This window comes from Capricornis sumatraensis, chromosome 1, assembly GCF_032405125.1.
Source record: "Capricornis sumatraensis isolate serow.1 chromosome 1, serow.2, whole genome shotgun sequence".
In the NCBI taxonomy this organism is placed as follows: Eukaryota; Metazoa; Chordata; class Mammalia; order Artiodactyla; family Bovidae; genus Capricornis; species Capricornis sumatraensis.
Window position 1 is genome coordinate 34,786,719 of NC_091069.1, and position 17,657 is coordinate 34,804,375.

Genomic DNA, 17,657 nt, shown 5'->3' on the forward strand with positions numbered 1-17,657 from the left:
TTGAAAACCACCGTGAATGCTACAAGGGCAAGGCTCCTGGAATAACCACAGTTACAAAGGAATCCTCATGGGTATTGTTGGAGGTTTTCCCATTTTCCCTTCACATTTTGGCTGTCAAATGTGTGAAAACTTTAAATGTGGCCATGAGGCAAAATGGCACTTGTGAGAATCAGGGCATCTGGAACTGAATTTCAGTTCTGCTATTATCCTAATTAAAATGCTTTACAGTTTACTGTAAACTGTTCCACCTGAGCCAGGCTGTAAGGTGGGACTTGTATGAGTTATCTCAGGCAGGTAGGAAACCAAGATTTCTCAGCCTGAGGATGCCCAGGTTACACCCCAGACCAATTAAATCAGCCCCTGTGGCAGGTGGGACAGTGGCAAGGTCCCCAGGTGATTACAATGTGTGGCCTCCAGTCAAGGCTGCTGGTTACATGGTTAGAGCTGGCAGAGTGTCCAGAAAGCTGTGTCTGAGTGGAAATGAAGAGGGGGAGCATGGTCTTGCTTGGTTTCCATTGGGAAGTCAGCTCAGTGGGAGCCTGAAGGGACCTGCAGAATCTGCTGGGGGCAAGTGGCCCATTAGGGTCCAACACTGGCATCAAGGTACTGTAAAATCCGAAAGCTTTCTTTGGCTTGTGTTTGCTGACTCCAGACTGATTTTTGACGTGGTCCAGGCTTGCTCCCCCTTGCTTCTATTTCTCCGAAACTCATAGTTGGCAAAATAGTAGGATTTCTGTTTTTCAGAGTGGTCAGTAGAGGCACTCCTAACTTGAATGGTCAGTGTTTGTATTAAAAACATGCTGTGAGTACAATATATTTATGCCTACTTCCTTGCCTTCTACTTACAAGAAGAAGTCCTTTCGTCTCTCCTCTACCTAATCAAACCTCACCTGTTTTTCAAGCATCAACTTAAGGCTTACCTTCTCGATTCTAGCCCTTGTTATTTCTTTCATTTCCAGAACTCCTACAGCATTCTTCCTGGATACTGTATTGAATACCATCTTATAATTGAATACCATCTTATCATGTTCGCCCAAACAGTCTTAAAGTGTAGTCTTCCTAAAAGCTTACTGGAGACTCTAGCTTAGCATATATTTATCCCTCACCCAGTCCTGTCCACTAAAGGTGTTCTGTAAGTATTTGATCACCTTAATTGCTTGTCTGTTCATTTTCCTTGAATCTAGCTTATCATCCTTAAAGGGACATGACTTATAGGCATCCAGACTATGCTGGTTATGGCTACAGAAAGCTTCTAGCCAAGGTTTTGCTTAGAACAGCCTTCTTGAAGGTCCCCTCACATTCTTCTGATTGCAGCAGTGAATACTTTTGGGAAGAAAGACTCTGGGAAAACCACATAGTCTGAGGTAGCCTGTGTGAGGTGAAAGGTAGCTATTGCAGGTGAAAGAAGCCAAATCAGCAGCAACTAGGGAAAATCACTCACACATAAGCCAAGGCAACTTATGGAACCCCAGATGCTCTTCAGGAAATCCCAGGTTTCAGCCCTACCTGAACATTGTAGAATGGAACTTTGTGCAATCATGAAATGTTCTATATCTGTGCTGCCCAATATAGACACTTGAAAATGTAGCCAGCATGACTGAGGAACTCAATTTTTTTTTATTTTTAATTGAAGGATAATTACAATAGTGTGTTGGTTTCTGCCATACCTCAAAATGGATCAGCTATAGGTATATAGACGTCCAATCCCTCTCGAGCCTCCCTCCCAATCCTACCCCACTAGGTTGTCACAGGGCCCTGGTTTGAGTTTCCTGAGTCATACAGCAAATTCCCACTGGCTATCTACTTTACAAATGTTAGTGTTTATGTTTCCATGCTACGCTCTCCATTTGTCCCAGCCCTTCCTTCCTACCTTCTGTTCCCCCTGTGTCCAGAAGTCTGTTCTCTTATGTCTGCCTCTCCATTGCTGCCCTGCAAATAGGTTCATCAGTGCCATCTTTCTAGATTCCATATATAACTGTTAATATATGATATTTGTTTTTCTCTTTCTGATGAAGAACTCAATTTTTAATTTCACTTGAATTACGTTGAAATGTGAATAGCCACATGTGGCCAGTGGCTAGTGTAGTGGACAGTGTGGCCGTGGAGAGATGTGAATTAGGATCATGGAAAAATAAAGGGCTGGATTGTGTTGGGGACAAGAGCAGTTCCTCATGCTGAGGGCACCGAGGTGCTTCCTTCACTCCAAAGACTGGAAAGATCTGTCTGCATCGAGGGAGAGCCACTCAGCGGCTTCCACAGTCCAGAACTATGCCCAGTGCTGAGGAGAGTAACTGCAGTTAGTGAGGTCATGATAACCAACATTGTCAAATGCGTGAGGAATGATGCGCTGCTTGGAATCCTTGAGTGGCAGAAAATATCTAGTAATTTCACCCATCAACATATACTTGAGGTAAATGAAACAGGGGACCAAGATAGCATACCCAGGGACACATGAAATGATACATACTGCTAAAAAAATGATCACATGTATTAAAACAGGTTGCTGGGTTTCAAAGTTAGAAGACATGAAGATACAATTAACAGTAAATCTAAGTTGAACATAATTTAATCTTTGTGATTCAAGAGATTTTGTGGCTTTTCAGTGCCTGAGGGTCACAATGAACAAACAGCACATTGAAGAGACTATAAGCTACATTTGTTGTCACATAACAAAACTCAGCAGTTGCTTTTTTTGGAGGAATTTTATGGTAATTTCATGGTAATTTTATAACTTGTCATTTGTGGCTTTATCATAAAAGATGAAAGAAGAATATATAAAATTCCAGTTTATGCTGTCTGCTTGTTTAAATCCTAGATAAATGGGTGTTTACCTTTCTGAATGCTGGCTTTTAACATGCAAAGTTAATGTTTCAATCTCCATTATCAGGCCTGCTTATCTGAGAGTGGTGGTTCAGTTCAGTTCAGTCGCTCAGTCGTGTCCGACTCTTTGCGACCCCATGAATCACAGCATGCCAGGCCTCCCTGTCCATCACCATCTCTCGGAGTTCACTCAGACTCACGTCCATCGAGTCAGTCATGCCATCCAGCCATCTCATCCTCGGTCGTCCCCTTCTCCTCCTGCCCCCAATCCCTCCCAGCATCAGAGTCTTTTCCAACGAGTCAGCTCTTCGCATGAGGTGGCCAAAGTACTGGAGTTTCAGCTTTAGCATCATTCCTTCCAAAGAAATCCCAGGGTTGATCTCCTTCAGAATGGACTGGTTGGATCTCCTTGCAGTCCAAGGGACTCTCAAGAGTCTTCTCCAACACCACAGTTCAAAAGCATCAATTCTTCGGTGCTCAGCCTTCTTCACAGTCCAACTCTCACATCCATACATGACCACAGGAAAAACCACAGCCTTGACTAGGCGGACCTTATTTGGCAAAGTAATGTCTTTGCTTTTGAATATGCTATCTAGGTTGGTCATAACTTTCCTTCCAAGGAGTAAGCGTCTTTTAATTTCATGGCTGCAGTCACCATCTGCAGTGATTTTGGAGCCCAAAAAATTAGTCTGACACTGTTTCTACTGTTTCCCCTTCTATTTCCCATGGAGTGATGGGACCGGATGCCATGATCTTCATTTTCTGAATGTTGTGCTTTAAGCCAACTTTTTCACTCTCCTCTTTCACTTTCATCAAGAGGCTTTTTAGCTCCTCTTCACTTTCTGCCGTAAGAGTGGTGTCATCTGCATATCTGAGGTTATTGATATTTCTCCCGGCAATCTTGATTCCAGCTTGTGTTTCTTCCAGCCCAGCGTTTCTCATGATGTACTCTGCATAGAAGTTAAATAAGCAGGGTGACAATATACAGCCTTGACATACTCCTTTCCCTGTTTGGAACCAGTCTGTTGTTCCATGTCCAGTTCTAACTGTTGCTTCCTGACCTGCATACAGATTTCTCAAGAGGCAGGTTAGGTGGTCTGGTATTCCCATCTCTTTCAGAATTTTCCACAGTTTATTGTCACCCACACAGTCAAAGGCTTTGGCATAGTCAATAAAGCAGAAATAGGTTTTAATTTAATTTTTTGGCCATACCGAGTAGCATGTGAGAACTTAGTTCCCCAACCAGGGATTGAACTCAAGCCGCTACAGTGGAAGTGCAGGATCTTAACCACTGGACCACCAGCTGCTGCTGAGAGTGGTGGTGGGTTTGTGATAATCCAACTGTTTCTTCCATTCTTCCTGTATGAGGCATATTGGTTAGGATCATAGGATCCTAGTGTTTGAACATGCATTTCTATCAATACAGCCAACTAGTTTTAGCCAGTCATCTTTCAACAGAGTTCAGAAAAGAGATTTCACTTCATTATGTATATTATCTATAAAGGCCTGGTGACTAGTTTTTGATCTTTGAAGATTAAAATCTCAGTGCACGATCAGTGGATTGTCCCATAGTAATCTAACATAGAGGGCTTCCCAGGTGGCACTAGTGGGAAAGAACCCGCCTGCCAATGCCAAAGACTTATGTAAGAGACTCAGGTTTGATCCCTGGGTCAGAAGACCCCCTGGAGGAGGGCATGGCTACCCACTCCAGTATTCTTGCCCTGAGAATCCCATGGACAGAGGAGCCTGGTGGGCTACAATCCATAGTGTCGCAAAGAGGTGGACATGACTGAAGCAACTTAGCACACGATCTAACAGTTAGAAGGGTACTTTTATGGCTAACGTGATGGATACATTGCTTTTCAAGTTTTTTGTGGTGAAGGATCAGGTTTCCGGTTTTTTTTTTTTTCCTTTTTTTCATTTACTAAACATTATAGACTAATAATTTTTAAAATATAACAGTAAAGTAAAAATATGAGTCATACAAAATACAAGGCCTAATTTATTATTGTTATATTCAGCAGCTATAAAGTTACCTTCAGATTGCTGAAAATGCTCCTAAATGTTTACTCTCAAGTTTCTGTACTGTCCTGAACAGTGACAGTTTGCCCTGAGGACCAGATTTTGAGTAGAACTGCTCTAACATACTGCCTCTGTCACAGACTTTTATGCCTTTAAAAAATTAAAAAAAAAATTTATATTGGAGCACAGTTGATGTTCTGTGGGAGAGGGGTAGGGTGGGATGATTTGGGAGAATGGCATTGAAACATGTATAATATCATATGTGAAATGAATCGCCAGACCAGGCTCAATCCATGATACAGGATGCTCGGGGCTGGTGCACTGGGATGACCCAGAGGGATGGTATGGGGAGGGAGGTGGGAGGGGGGTTCAGGATTGGGAACACGTGTACACCTGTGGCGGATTCATGTTGATATATGGCAAAACCAATACAATATTGTAAAGTAATTAGCCTCCAATTAAAATAAATAAATTTATATTAAAAATGTGTTAGTTTCAGGTGTACAGCAAAGTGGTTCAGTGTATACACATACATGTATCTATTCTTCAAATTCTTTTCCCATTTAGGTTATTACAGAATATTAAGCAGAGTTCCCTGTGCTGCACAGTAGGTCCTTGTTGGTAATCTATTTTAAATATAGTAGTGTGCATATGAATCTGACCATTCTTAAAAGAAAATAGATGACTGTTTATCCCATTGTGTGAAGCAGGCAAGACCAGGTAATTCTGTGAAGGTCCTCCCAGTTTGCTGATTTGCTGTGTGGGCTGTCCTGCTCATGGCTTCTTTATACCCCTGGGCTCATGCTGGGTCACTGAACCTTGAGCTGTTTATGCTATCATGGTCCTCCTAAGCTGCCGGTTTTTGATATTTAGAAATAACTTCCTTCTAACATTTGGCTTCAGTGGAATGGAGGAGGAGGAAATACTTACTTTGGGTGAGGTCTGATGCAATGTGTCCTAACAGGCTCTTTGCCCTGCCAAGTAGACCTTCATTGTCTGTATCTGCCTGAATTTTTAATGTCAAAACATCACCTCCAATTATCCTTGGACCATGACCTTGGCCCATGACTCAGCTGAGTACTGAGTGCACAGCTTTTAACTTCTTTACACATGTATCACTGTACACATGTGGATGGAACCTTGTTTAGCAGCCCTCATCACAGCTGACAGACATTTCTCCCGAGTGCAGTGTAAGATGTTGTACCTGTGTCATCAAACAGTGCTCCTTCATCAGAGCTCGAATCTGCGCTTGTTGCAAGGCAGTAGTAGATAGGTTAATGTTGCTAAGAAAGCCATAAAACATTTTCTACCTGTTTTTCTTTTGCTTAATCTGTTCATTTTTATCTTGAGTAATTTAATGATTTTTGTTTTCTACTTGGAATTTAATTTGCTCAATAAAAATATACCTCACAATTGAATGAAATATTACGATTAATGGTTAACAATAACTCTTATTACAAAAATATTTTATTTTTAAGAAGCCTAAGAATACGATGCAATTTGTTTAAGCTTAAATAAATCTATATCTAAAGGTCCCTCAGGGTATCTAAGCAAAGTAAACTTGTACAGGTTTTAGATGAGGCCATGTTTCCATGTCCTTTCAGTACAGATAATCAGGGTAAATTTCACTGTGGGGCTAAACCACAGACGACTAGATCAGGCACTGTAGACATAAAGCACTTTCAGAATTGTACAGGTGCTCACATAACCATCACACACAGACCAGAATAAAACAAACAGCACAGCTGTTTAATCAACCTCCTTACTGGAGCATTTCCCAAAATACAGCCCTCTGTCTTCTATTCTGTTCACCTCCACTCCTGTGGTTTCATGATTCACTTCCCAAGTTCAATTCCATAATTCAAATATTTCTATTTTGCATTTCTCTTTGCCTCATGTCCAACAGACCTAAAATAAAACCAACTTCAAAATTGTTGAGTTGGATGAGATTGCAGGGGACATGCATTTTTCACTTTAACAGGCTATAGGAATAGCTTTTATAAAGCTCCCAACAGGGGGTTCTCTAAATTCTCCTTTCACATCTCCAACTCTAGGGGACTCCCTTCTGCCCAGGGCACCCATTTTTGGTGCCTTGCTTCCAATACCAGTACTAATTCTCTGTCCAGGTTTCCCAGCCAGGAAATGATACCATCCTCTTTTCATTTCCCAAGCCCCACTTAAAGTCTGCACCATCTGATTGTTCCCCAAACCCCCATTTCTAATCAGGTATAGGATGGGTCAGGCCTAATACTTTTAATCAGCTCCTTCTCCCAGTCCCATAATTCTTAGCACATAATAGGTCATCAATAATTCATTGCTAATTGATATTTTAAAAATATTAAGAGTTCGACCTTTGCAAGTGAAGGTTTCTTAATTTGAATTTTGTACTTCATGTGATGTTTTTGACCAAATAGCCAGGTGAGAATTATATCATCAATTAGAATAAGGATACAGCTCCTTAGCAGATGAAGTGATAATTGTATAGTTTATACATCATTTAAAGACTCCTGTGGAGAGAAAAGTGCTGTATACAATGGGAAATGACATTTCAGAGAAATTTTGGTAAAATCTACCCAGCTCACAGGAGAGAAATTATTCTTTTATATTTCTCATGTTTTTCTTATCCTCTACTGTGCAGACCCTAGCTAGCTTTCCTAAAGCAAATAAATGATTTTTCCCATTATACTAATAATGCTAGCATCTTAAAATTTCATTAAAGATGCAAAAATTGAAACTTTGGCAGCCAATTTTGTTTTATTTTCAAATAATTTCAGTAGAATGGATAGAAACAGGATTTTCCTATTTTACATGTCTTTTCTTAACATACCTGAAAACAGAACTAAAGATCAGTTATGTGCAGTTCATTAAGGCCCAGATTCCTTTCTGATCTGAGATACAGCATTAGAAGGAAACAGTTTAGAGGTGAGGAAACCACCAGTTATTAGACCAAGTTTCCAAAAGCCATGCTGCTGGAGTGAAACTTGCTAAAAACAAGATGATTCATGCTGTTGTTTAGAAGCTGGACCACAGGAACCCATCAGAGTAGACTAATTGCCCTCACTTCTCACACTCCAGTTATAAACCTGTTAAATTCAGGGAATGCAGCATTAAGTTATTTGAGGACTTCTACTTCCCCGAGGATTCAGTGAGGTAGAAACTAATACAAAGGACAAGGAAGATTACTCTCTCCTATTTAAATCTTTAAAAACAATGAGCCTCTCAAAGGCTCATACAGATACTTAAACATGCATGTACATGTACTTGTTTATAGCAGCAATGTTCACAATAGCCAAAAGGTGGGAACAGCCCATCAACAGATACATGGATAAACAAACTGGTATATACAATGGAATATTATTCAGCCACAAAAGGAATAAAAGTACTGATACATGCTATAAGGTAGATGAACCTTGAAAACATTATGCTCAGTAAAAGAAGCCAGACACAAAATGTCACATATCATATGATTCCATTTATAGGAAATATCCAGAATAGATAAATCCATAGAGACAGAAGGCAGATTGGTGGTTGCCAGGGGCTGAGAGGAGGGGGAATGGGGAGAAACTGCTTAATGGGTAAGGAGTTTTACTTTGAAATGATGGAAATGTTCTGGAACTAGATAGATATGGTGGTTATATAACACTGTGAATACACTAAATGCCACTGAATTGCTCACTTTAAATAGTTTATTAAAAAAACGAGCTCATGTCTTAACCAGGTTCTTGCCTCTAGAACCCTCTTCACTCTACTTTATGCTTACCTTGCACACCATGGATGTCTTTGCTCCAAGCCTAGCAGCTTGGACACACTGGTTGGCACCTTTCCCTCCAAAGCCAATAAAAAACTTATGTCCATGGATGGTTTCTCCAGTTTTTGGCAGACGAGAAGTAAGGCTATAATTTAAAAGAAAAAGAGGGGGAAAAAGCACATTGGAAACTGCAGTCAATTTGAGTTTTTCAGAAGACAGAGGGAAGTTTATCTGATGGAGCCCTGGTCTTAGCAGCCAGAACTGCAAGCAGGAGCAAGAAAGATTCTCTTTTCCTTGAAGATAATATTCAGTAGTTTGTATCACTATCAAGAAGTCATCTGTTTGACAAAATTCCTCGCTCTCATACTGCTGTAGTTCTACTTCAGAGCACAACTCTTAGAGTCTGTACTGCATCAGGGTTGTTCATGGGTGCCTCTGTTTTCCTTCTCGTGGAACTCTAAGAGGGAAATAACTTCATATTCTCCCTTCCCAATGCCCAGCACAGAACTTCATTCACAGTGGGACTTAATAAATGGGACCAAGTTAATGTGTTCTGTACAGGTTTATCTAGTCACTTACAAGAAGGAGGAAGTGTGCTATAATTCTGGTAACCATGTGCAGGACCTAAAGGGAAGAGGGAAGTTGCAAATCTTATTTGTTTCCTTGGGGGTGGGGTGGAAGTAGGGTATTTAGATGGCAGGATTAGGTTTTAGTCTTGTATACCATCCATTTCACGCACTGACTCAAAAAGAGCATTAATCCAAAAAAAAAAAAAAAGATTCTAAAGATCTTAGTTTACAATTTTTACTATAGAAAATTCCAAACATAAAACTATAGAAAATGTTATAGTGACTTCCCCTAGCCCCATATACCTATCACCCAGATTCAATTATTGTCAACTCAAAGCCAATCTTTTCTCAGTTTGTACCTTCACTGACCTCTCCAAGTGCTAAGGATTTTTACTGACATGTTACTGCCTAGTGAGAATAGTATTAAGTGAGGCAGAAAGAGTAAAAGACTTTCTCTAGGATAACATTTGGAGAAGGAAATGGCAACTCACTCCAGTGTTCTTGCCTGGAGAATCCCAGGGACGGGGGAGCCTGGTGGGCTGCCATCTATGGGGTCACACAGAGTCGGACACGACTGAAGTGACTTAGCAGTAGCAGGATAACATTAAAGATGTAAGGTGTGAGGAAACAGTACCTTTGAAGAATAGACAACTTTAAAAGGAGAAAGAGTTCTCGGTATGGGGGCAAGTGGAGAAGATGGACTCCAACGGCATGAAGACTGCTCAACTGGCCACAAAGAACTGGGCCAAGGGCTGTGCATGTGTGTGTGCTAGGTCACTTTAGTCATGTCCAACTCTTTGCGACCCTATGGACCGTAGTCCAACAGGCTCCTTTGTCCATGGGGTTCTCCAGGCAAGAATATTGGAGTGGGTTGCCATGCTCTCTTCCAGGGGATCTTTCCAACCCAGGGATTGAACCTGAATCTCCTACATTAGCAGATCGATCCTTTACCACTAGGGCCTGGAGCCAGCAGAGAGACAGCAGGCATTGACTAGCTTTAGACAAGAAAGAAAGGCCAAGAGAGAAGTCCACAATAAGTCAACTGAGAACCTACTCTGCTTTAGCAGGTTAGAAATTTATATTCATTTCCCACATAGGCTGCAATCTAACAGAAGACAGTATCTTACTGTATTAGAGTAACAGAACAGTGCCAGTTCTTACAGGTCCCTAACAGCCTATTTGCAATGGGATGACATATGACTGATGCCAGGAACACATGATCATGTCAATAAAAACCAAGTTTGACCTGTGAACCTCCCTTATGAAGTTATAAAAGTCTCAATAAATTGGGCTAAAACATTGCTCGGTTCCCTAGCAATGCCCTGTCAAATATGGTTATTTGAGGTTCAAAAGAGACTCATCAATAATTTGAAAACATCCCACTCTACTCCTCCCCTTTTCAATTCTATTTTTATCTTGGATTCTAAATGCATTTATAGTACCGATGGAAAAAATATACATCTACAAGGTTCACTTCTGAAAAAGGTACTCAATCAAGAGAAAAATGCTCTTAATGTAATGTTATTATCCTGTCATTTAATTTTGCAATGACAAGTGATGATGAGAGTTTGATTTGCATCAGAAATCTTAAGCACTTTAGGATTCTGTTATGAACAGGCAATGATGAGTAATCTGTGTGATTGAGTAACTGTGTGAATTCTTGGCTTATTGATGCTGCTACAAACAACATTCATAACAACCTTAAAAAGAAAAAAGTATCCAATGTGGCTAAAAACAGGCCGAAATAACTTAATTAGTAAGACTGTCACTAAAGAAACTTATGACTTCCACTATATTTACACTTAGATCTGGGTCAAAATTCATTGGTTTGAATTAAGTGTATTTTTTATTATCAACTGTGGGAAATCATGAAAAACATATCACCAGATTATTATTGGGATGTACGTGTTTGTGGGGGAGGAGTGAAGTCAAGGGTACAGCGTGTATGTGTTTGACGTGGAAGCAGATGGCTGAGATTTAAACTCATTTCTAAACAACTTATATTAACACAAGCACTGTACTGATTTAGCCATCAGTTAAATTTCTCACTCCTTTGGAATGCTACTATTTTCTTTTCTGTCTGCATCTCTGTTCTACTCTTATCTCTTCCTCCCCTCAGTTGTCGCCTTTTCCAGCACGAGAACAGGGAATAATGTCTGTACCATCTTATCCCCATTTGCTGACTGGATGAACCTTTGTAAGAGTCTCCTCTTGTCTCTGAAGGGCAGCAGAACATGCCACCCCAAAATATGACTGTAGGAGTTGAGGACATGCCACTGCAAAATGTGCTGCTTTGGCATATTATCTGGAGTTGTAGGCACTTGAAAACCAGCAGATGCAGGGAGAGGTTTGCTCTGAACTCCCTTATCTGCCTATAGGAACTCAGCTGCCATCAATTCCCTTCCTGGAGTTTGATCAACCAGACGGGATGGACTCTTGTCACAGGCAAGGAGAAGTCAATACCATGCCTAGACAGCGTTTCTTGCAGACTATCACATCTCTCACCTATTTTTCTAAGAGCCATCAGTTCAGTTCAGTCGTGTCCGACTCTTGCGACCCTATGAACCGCAGCATGCCAGGCTTCCCTGTCCATCACCAACTCCTGGAGTCCACCCAAACCCATGTCAATTGAGTCGGTGATGCCATCCAACCATCTTATCCTCTGTCGTCTCCTTCTCCTCCTGCCTCAATCTTTCCCAGCATCAGGGTCTTTTCAAATGAGTCAGCTCTTCACATCAGGTGGCCAAAGTATTGGAGTTTCAGCTTCAACATCAGTCCTTCCAATGAACACCCAGGACTGCCATAAGTCTGTCCTAAAAATCATTTACTCTCCCCTAAGGGTTCTACCAGGCTTCCCAGGTGGCTCAGTGGTAAAGAATACACCTGTCAATGCAGGAGATGTGGGTTTGATCCCTGGTCCATGAAGATCCCCTGGAGGAGGAAATGGCAACCAACTCCAGTATTCTTGCCTGGAAAATTCCATGGACAGAGGAGCCTGGTGTCCTACAGTCCATGGGGTTACAAAAGAGTCAGACATGATGTAGACTAAAAACAATGAAGAGACTTAACACTCCCCTCTCCCTTCCCTATTAAGATGTTATTTAATCCCAAATTCTAAGTCACCTTGTGGATTAATTTCTTCCCCTGGATATCTCCCATGTATATCTGAGGGATACATGTTACTGAATTCTGTTTTCCTCTTGCTAATCTGTCTTTCATTACAGGGGTCTCAGTCAAGAACTGAGAAAGGTAGAGGTAAGGTGATTATTTCCTCTCCTACATCTCTTTTCCATGTCTCCCTTGTATGGCATCCTTTGTTTCTTCTTATTTGAAGATGTGGAGGTGTTGACAAATGGGGAAGAGGAGGCTGGGATGACTGTTCAATTGTCTGGCAATAACAATTCCATGTTTTACAAGACCTTGTCCACTGCATTCCCAGTATCAGCAGCATTCCTTTTCTATTAATATAAGCAAGAACTGTAATATCATTCTTACATTCAGACATTAACTCAACAAATGTTAAATCAGTGTTTTCCAACGAACTTCCTACAGGGTAAAATCAGCTTGCTGACAATAAGATAAAATCTAACCATGATGCAAATAACACAGAGGAGTGAAAAAAACATGTTACAGAATAAGATTAGTATAACCTGCTTCATGTTTCTTAAAAGGAAAAAGATACTATGTATATATCCTCATATGATATGCAAGTGTATAGAAAATGAAATGTTAATGACAGATATCCATGAGGAAGATGGGAGTGGGGAGCAAAAGTACATGGAAATATATGTACCAAGAATATTTTTGTGTTTTATGGGAAGCCACTTGTAACTATTTCAGGTTTATCTGGCCTCCCTGCATCCCAGCACCAGTTGGCTTCTTGCAGGTGCAACCTAACAGAACCTTGCCTTGGGCGACTCTCTCACCATTTCAGGGATTCTGTTTCCGTTCTGGGCTGTCCTGCAGGACAGAGAAATCTGTTAAAATATGTCAAGTATCTTGGTATAGACGCTCATGCTTCTTGGCTTCACTTTCTCTGGCTCTTGCTTCCTGGATTAAAGTCCAGCATAGCGGACGTGCACTCAAGCCTTTGTCTTATTGATCTGCTTTCACTGAACCCAGATTAAGGCAGTTTATTGCTGATTTATTATTCTTTAAAAGTGAATGAGTTAAAGAGTAGAAAGTGGACTGGAGAGCAACTAGAAAATTAGTTACAAATGGGCAGAAGAATTTCTGAATTAAAAGATCCTAATTTACTTTGAATTATGTTTTTCTATCTTTTCTTTATTAAAGCCATGAAATTAAGGTCAGGTTCATGAAAGAACGTGCACAACGCACTGTCCTCTGTATGAAAGCATCACCATGATTCTTTCCAATTCAAACATGAGCTCTCAGTAGGGTGTCAAAGACTGTACTCAAGTACTCAAAGGAAAAAAAAAAAAAAAAGGAAGTAGTATTGGTAGAAATATGGGCATCCCAGGTTGCTCAGTGGTAAATAATCTGCCTGCCAATGTAGGAAACTGGGGTTCAATTCCTGGATGGGGAATATTCTCTGGAGGAGGAAATGGCAACCCACTCCAGTATTCTTGCCTAGAGAATTCCATGGGCAGAGCAGCCTGGCAGGCTACAGTCCACAGAGTCACAGAGTTGGACATGACTGAGCACACACTGGTAGAAATACACTGTTGCTACCATTGAAATTTTTAAATAGGACTTCCCTGGTGGCTCAGACGGTAAAGCGTCTGTCTACAATGCGGGAGGCCTGGGTTCGAGCCCTGGGTTGGGAAGATCCCCTGGAGAAGAAAATGGCAATCCACTCCAGTACTGTTGCCTGGAAAATCCCATGGACAGAGGAGCCTGGTACGCTACAGTCTATGGGGTCGCAAAGAGTTGGATACGACTGAGCGACTTCACTTCTATAAACTTCTGAATGAAGGAGAAAACCAGTTATAATAAATATATTTGAATTTAAAACAAATCTGTAGTTTTAAAATGTCATAATATTTCAAATTTGGACAGAAGGAAGAACCAATAAATGTTTAGAGGTGGCCCCCCCAGTCTCCTGGGCCATGAGAGGCCATGCGGTTAGAGCTTGGTTGTACAAGGCAGGAGGCCTAAGCCACTTACAGACTGCATTACCTTTGACAGCTTTTCCCTCTTTGAACCAGATTCTTCTCTTGCAAAACAGGTTTAATAATACTTGTCAACTCCTTAAATGCCTGGGTTTTGTACTCTGAGTTATTTCACTGACAGGTATTATCAGAACAACTTATCAATTGCTTTTAACTTCTTGACAATGACGTCCCTGTTAAAGATTCTCACAGATGATTCATACTGAAGGAAGGAATGACCTGGTGAAACAGGGATGAGAAGCGTTTTGACCAAAGAGGTCACACTGATACTGACTCCAGCCAAAAGTCAAAGGATGTGCTGCTTTTTGGCTTTTGAATTCCATCCTTTCTTCTTTCAGGCTGCAAGCTTCTGACACATGGTACACCCCTGTAATGGGGGTTGTACCATTTGCTTTTACCCAGTTAACATTCATTATGCTCATTTATTATTCCTACAGCTTGTATTTTTCACCCATATCTATTCTTCTCAGCATTTGTGTATGTCACATTTATAAGCATAAGAGTAATTCCCAAACCAAGCTGGTGACAGCTATTTCTACCCTTGTAAAAAGAACTTAGCCTTGCAACTAAAACTTCATTTTGTGGAGCCTAACCCTACATTTGCAGACATACACTTAAGATTTATTTAAGGAAATGAAACATGAATTAGGCTTTAAATGCGTCTTAACTGATTTCCATTTCTCTTTTCCTGGCTAAACAAGCCTGTGGCTAAAAAGTCATTTTGTCTGAAGATACAGCTACTCTTGAATCAATATAGATAAACAATTTTCTAGTCAGAAGTGGCCAGCCTTTCAGCATGTCATATACTTGACCCTTATTTATTTAAATTTTGCTTATGTGTGAAAAAGCATGCTAGTCATTGGAAGAGCCAGTAAAGCTTTAGCATATTATGGTCTTCCATGTCCTTCCCAGACCACCTTACAGGTGAGATACCTGTACCTAACTGAATTTTTGTGAAGTATTCATTCATTCATTCTGACAAGAAGCACTAAGTTTTTGAACCAGATCCAGGCTTTTAATTACTCATAACTGTGTTAGTTCTCTGTGTACCAATCCCCCGTGGGGTGAGGTGATGAGAGAAACCTTTAAATAATGAATTTTGGGAGTTGAGGCAGAACCACCGCCACAGCTGCTGCTCCTCCTGCCCTCTAGGGTGGGATGGGCAGAGAGTGAGGGTGGGAGGGAGGGATGGGGAAGAAGAGCATGACCTACTGACCTTTACTCTGCAGTGTAAACCAGTCATCTTAGGGGAAAGGAGGGGGAGGTCTCTAGGTTTATAACCCCGACAATGTAAATAAATGTATCCAAGGAAAAGTCTCAATCTCTCCAGAGGTCTCTGACTTTTAGGCTTTGTTTGGCATTCAAAAACATTCTTTAATCCAAGTGCCAACAGACTTTCTCAGAAAGTCCTGATCGCACAGCAACGTGAAAACATTTATGGAGAACTGCTTCCCAGCAATTTTCTTCATAGCAACACCACTGCCCAACATTACAGCACTCACTTCTGTCCTCTTGTCCTAGTTTCTTCAGGATTCAGTTCAGTTCAGTTCAGTTGCGTCCGACTCTTTGCGACCCCATGAATTGCAGCACACCAGGCCTCCCTGTCTATCACCAACTCCCGGAGTTCACTCAGACTCACGTCCATTGAGTCAGTGATGCCATCCAGCCATCTCATCCTCTGTCATCCCCTTCTCCTCCTGCCCCCAATCCCTCCCAGCATCAGAGTCTTTTCCAGCGACTCAACTCTTTGCAAGAGGTGGCCAAAGTACTGGAGTTTCAGCTTTAGCATCAGTCCTTCCAAAGAACACCCAGGACTGATCTCCTTTAGAATGGACTGTTTGGATCTTAATTGTACTCTCTTTCTTCTTCACTATACTTCCTGGGTGGCTCAGTGGTAAAGAATCTGTGTGCCAACGCAGGAGACACAGAAGACTTGAGTTCAGTCCCTGGGTTGGCAAGACCCCCTGGAGAAGGAAATGGCAACCCACTCCAGTATTCTTGCCTGGAGAATTCCATGGACAGAGGAGCCTGGTGGGCTACAGTCCATGGAGTCGCAAAGAGTCGGACACGATTGAGGGAGTAACAGTGATGTGTTATTGACTCTTTTTTTTCTATTTTCTTAAAAGTGACTGATCTAAGGTTTACAATATGCACTTTAACTTGGTTTATTTCCCAATGTTACTAAACTACTTTACTTCTAAATGTAATTTACATTTCCCCTTCTTCCATTTCCCTTTCTTAACCTTTGTGCTATTATTGGCATACATTTTCCTTTGACATGATATAAACCTTACAGTATTGTTATTTTTATTTAAATTGTCAACTGCCTTTTAAATAAATTAAAAATGAAGAAAATAACTCTGCATTTACGCAAAGATTTACCATTTCTGGGGCTTTTCCTGCCTTTGAGTGCATCTGAATTTCCATCCAGTATTATTTTAGTTTCCCCTAAAGAACGTCCTTCAGTATTTACTGTAGTGCAGGTTTCTAGTAAGAAATTCTCTTGGCTATTGTTTTTGTCTTTATTTCCCCATCATATTTGAAGGATATAGAATTTTATGTTGACAGATTATTTTTCCAGTACTTGAAAGATTTCTTTTTTTTTTTTTTTTCTGGTTTGTATTGTTTCCCACAAGAAGTCTGCAATCAATTTTTGTTCCCCTTATGTAATGTGTATTTTTCCCTCTGGATACTTTCAGGAGTTTCTGTTTATAATTGGTTTGCAGGAATTTGATTACACAGTGTCCTTTGCTATGGTTTATATTGTTTATTCTTCTTGGGGTTCATTGAAATTCTTAGATCTATGTGTTTATATTTTTTATAACATTTGAAAAAAATTCAGTCATTATTTCTTCAAATATTTTTTGTGCCTCTCCCACTTTGTTTTCCTTCTTAGATTCCATTTACATGCATGATACACTGCTTGTCTCACATCACAGAAGCTTTGTGCGTTTTGCTCAGTCAGTTTTTCCCCTCTATGCTTCAGTTTAGATAATCTCTTTTCTGTCTTTGAGCACAGTGATCCTTTCTTCTGTAATGTCTACTCTGCTGATAAACCCCTCCAGTGAATTTTTCATTTTAGATATTGCATCTTTCATTTCTTAAACCTCCATTTGCTTCCTTTATACATCTTCCACTTTTCTCCTCACTATATTCATGTTCCTCTTTAAATCACTGAGCATATTTATAAGGGCTCTTTTAAAATCCTTTTCTGCTTATTCCATTATCCTTATTGTTTCTGTGTTGGTTTGACTTTTTTTTCTTGGTTATGGATAACACTGACCTAAATCAAATCCCTTATGATTATACAGTGGAAGTGAGAAATAGATTTAAGGGACTAGATCTGATAGATAGAGTGCCTGATGA

At 40.6% G+C, this 17,657-nt stretch overlaps 1 protein-coding gene across 1 annotated transcript in view; it reads right to left on the bottom strand.

Moving 5' to 3' along the window:
• The window catches only part of RBKS (ribokinase), a 100,733-nt gene that overhangs the window by 58,778 nt on the left and 24,298 nt on the right, over positions 1-17,657 (bottom strand). The window contains exon 2 of the mRNA XM_068976294.1: positions 8,603-8,735. Coding sequence (XP_068832395.1) covers positions 8,603-8,735 — 133 coding nt within the window. The remainder of the gene's footprint in view (positions 1-8,602; positions 8,736-17,657) is intronic.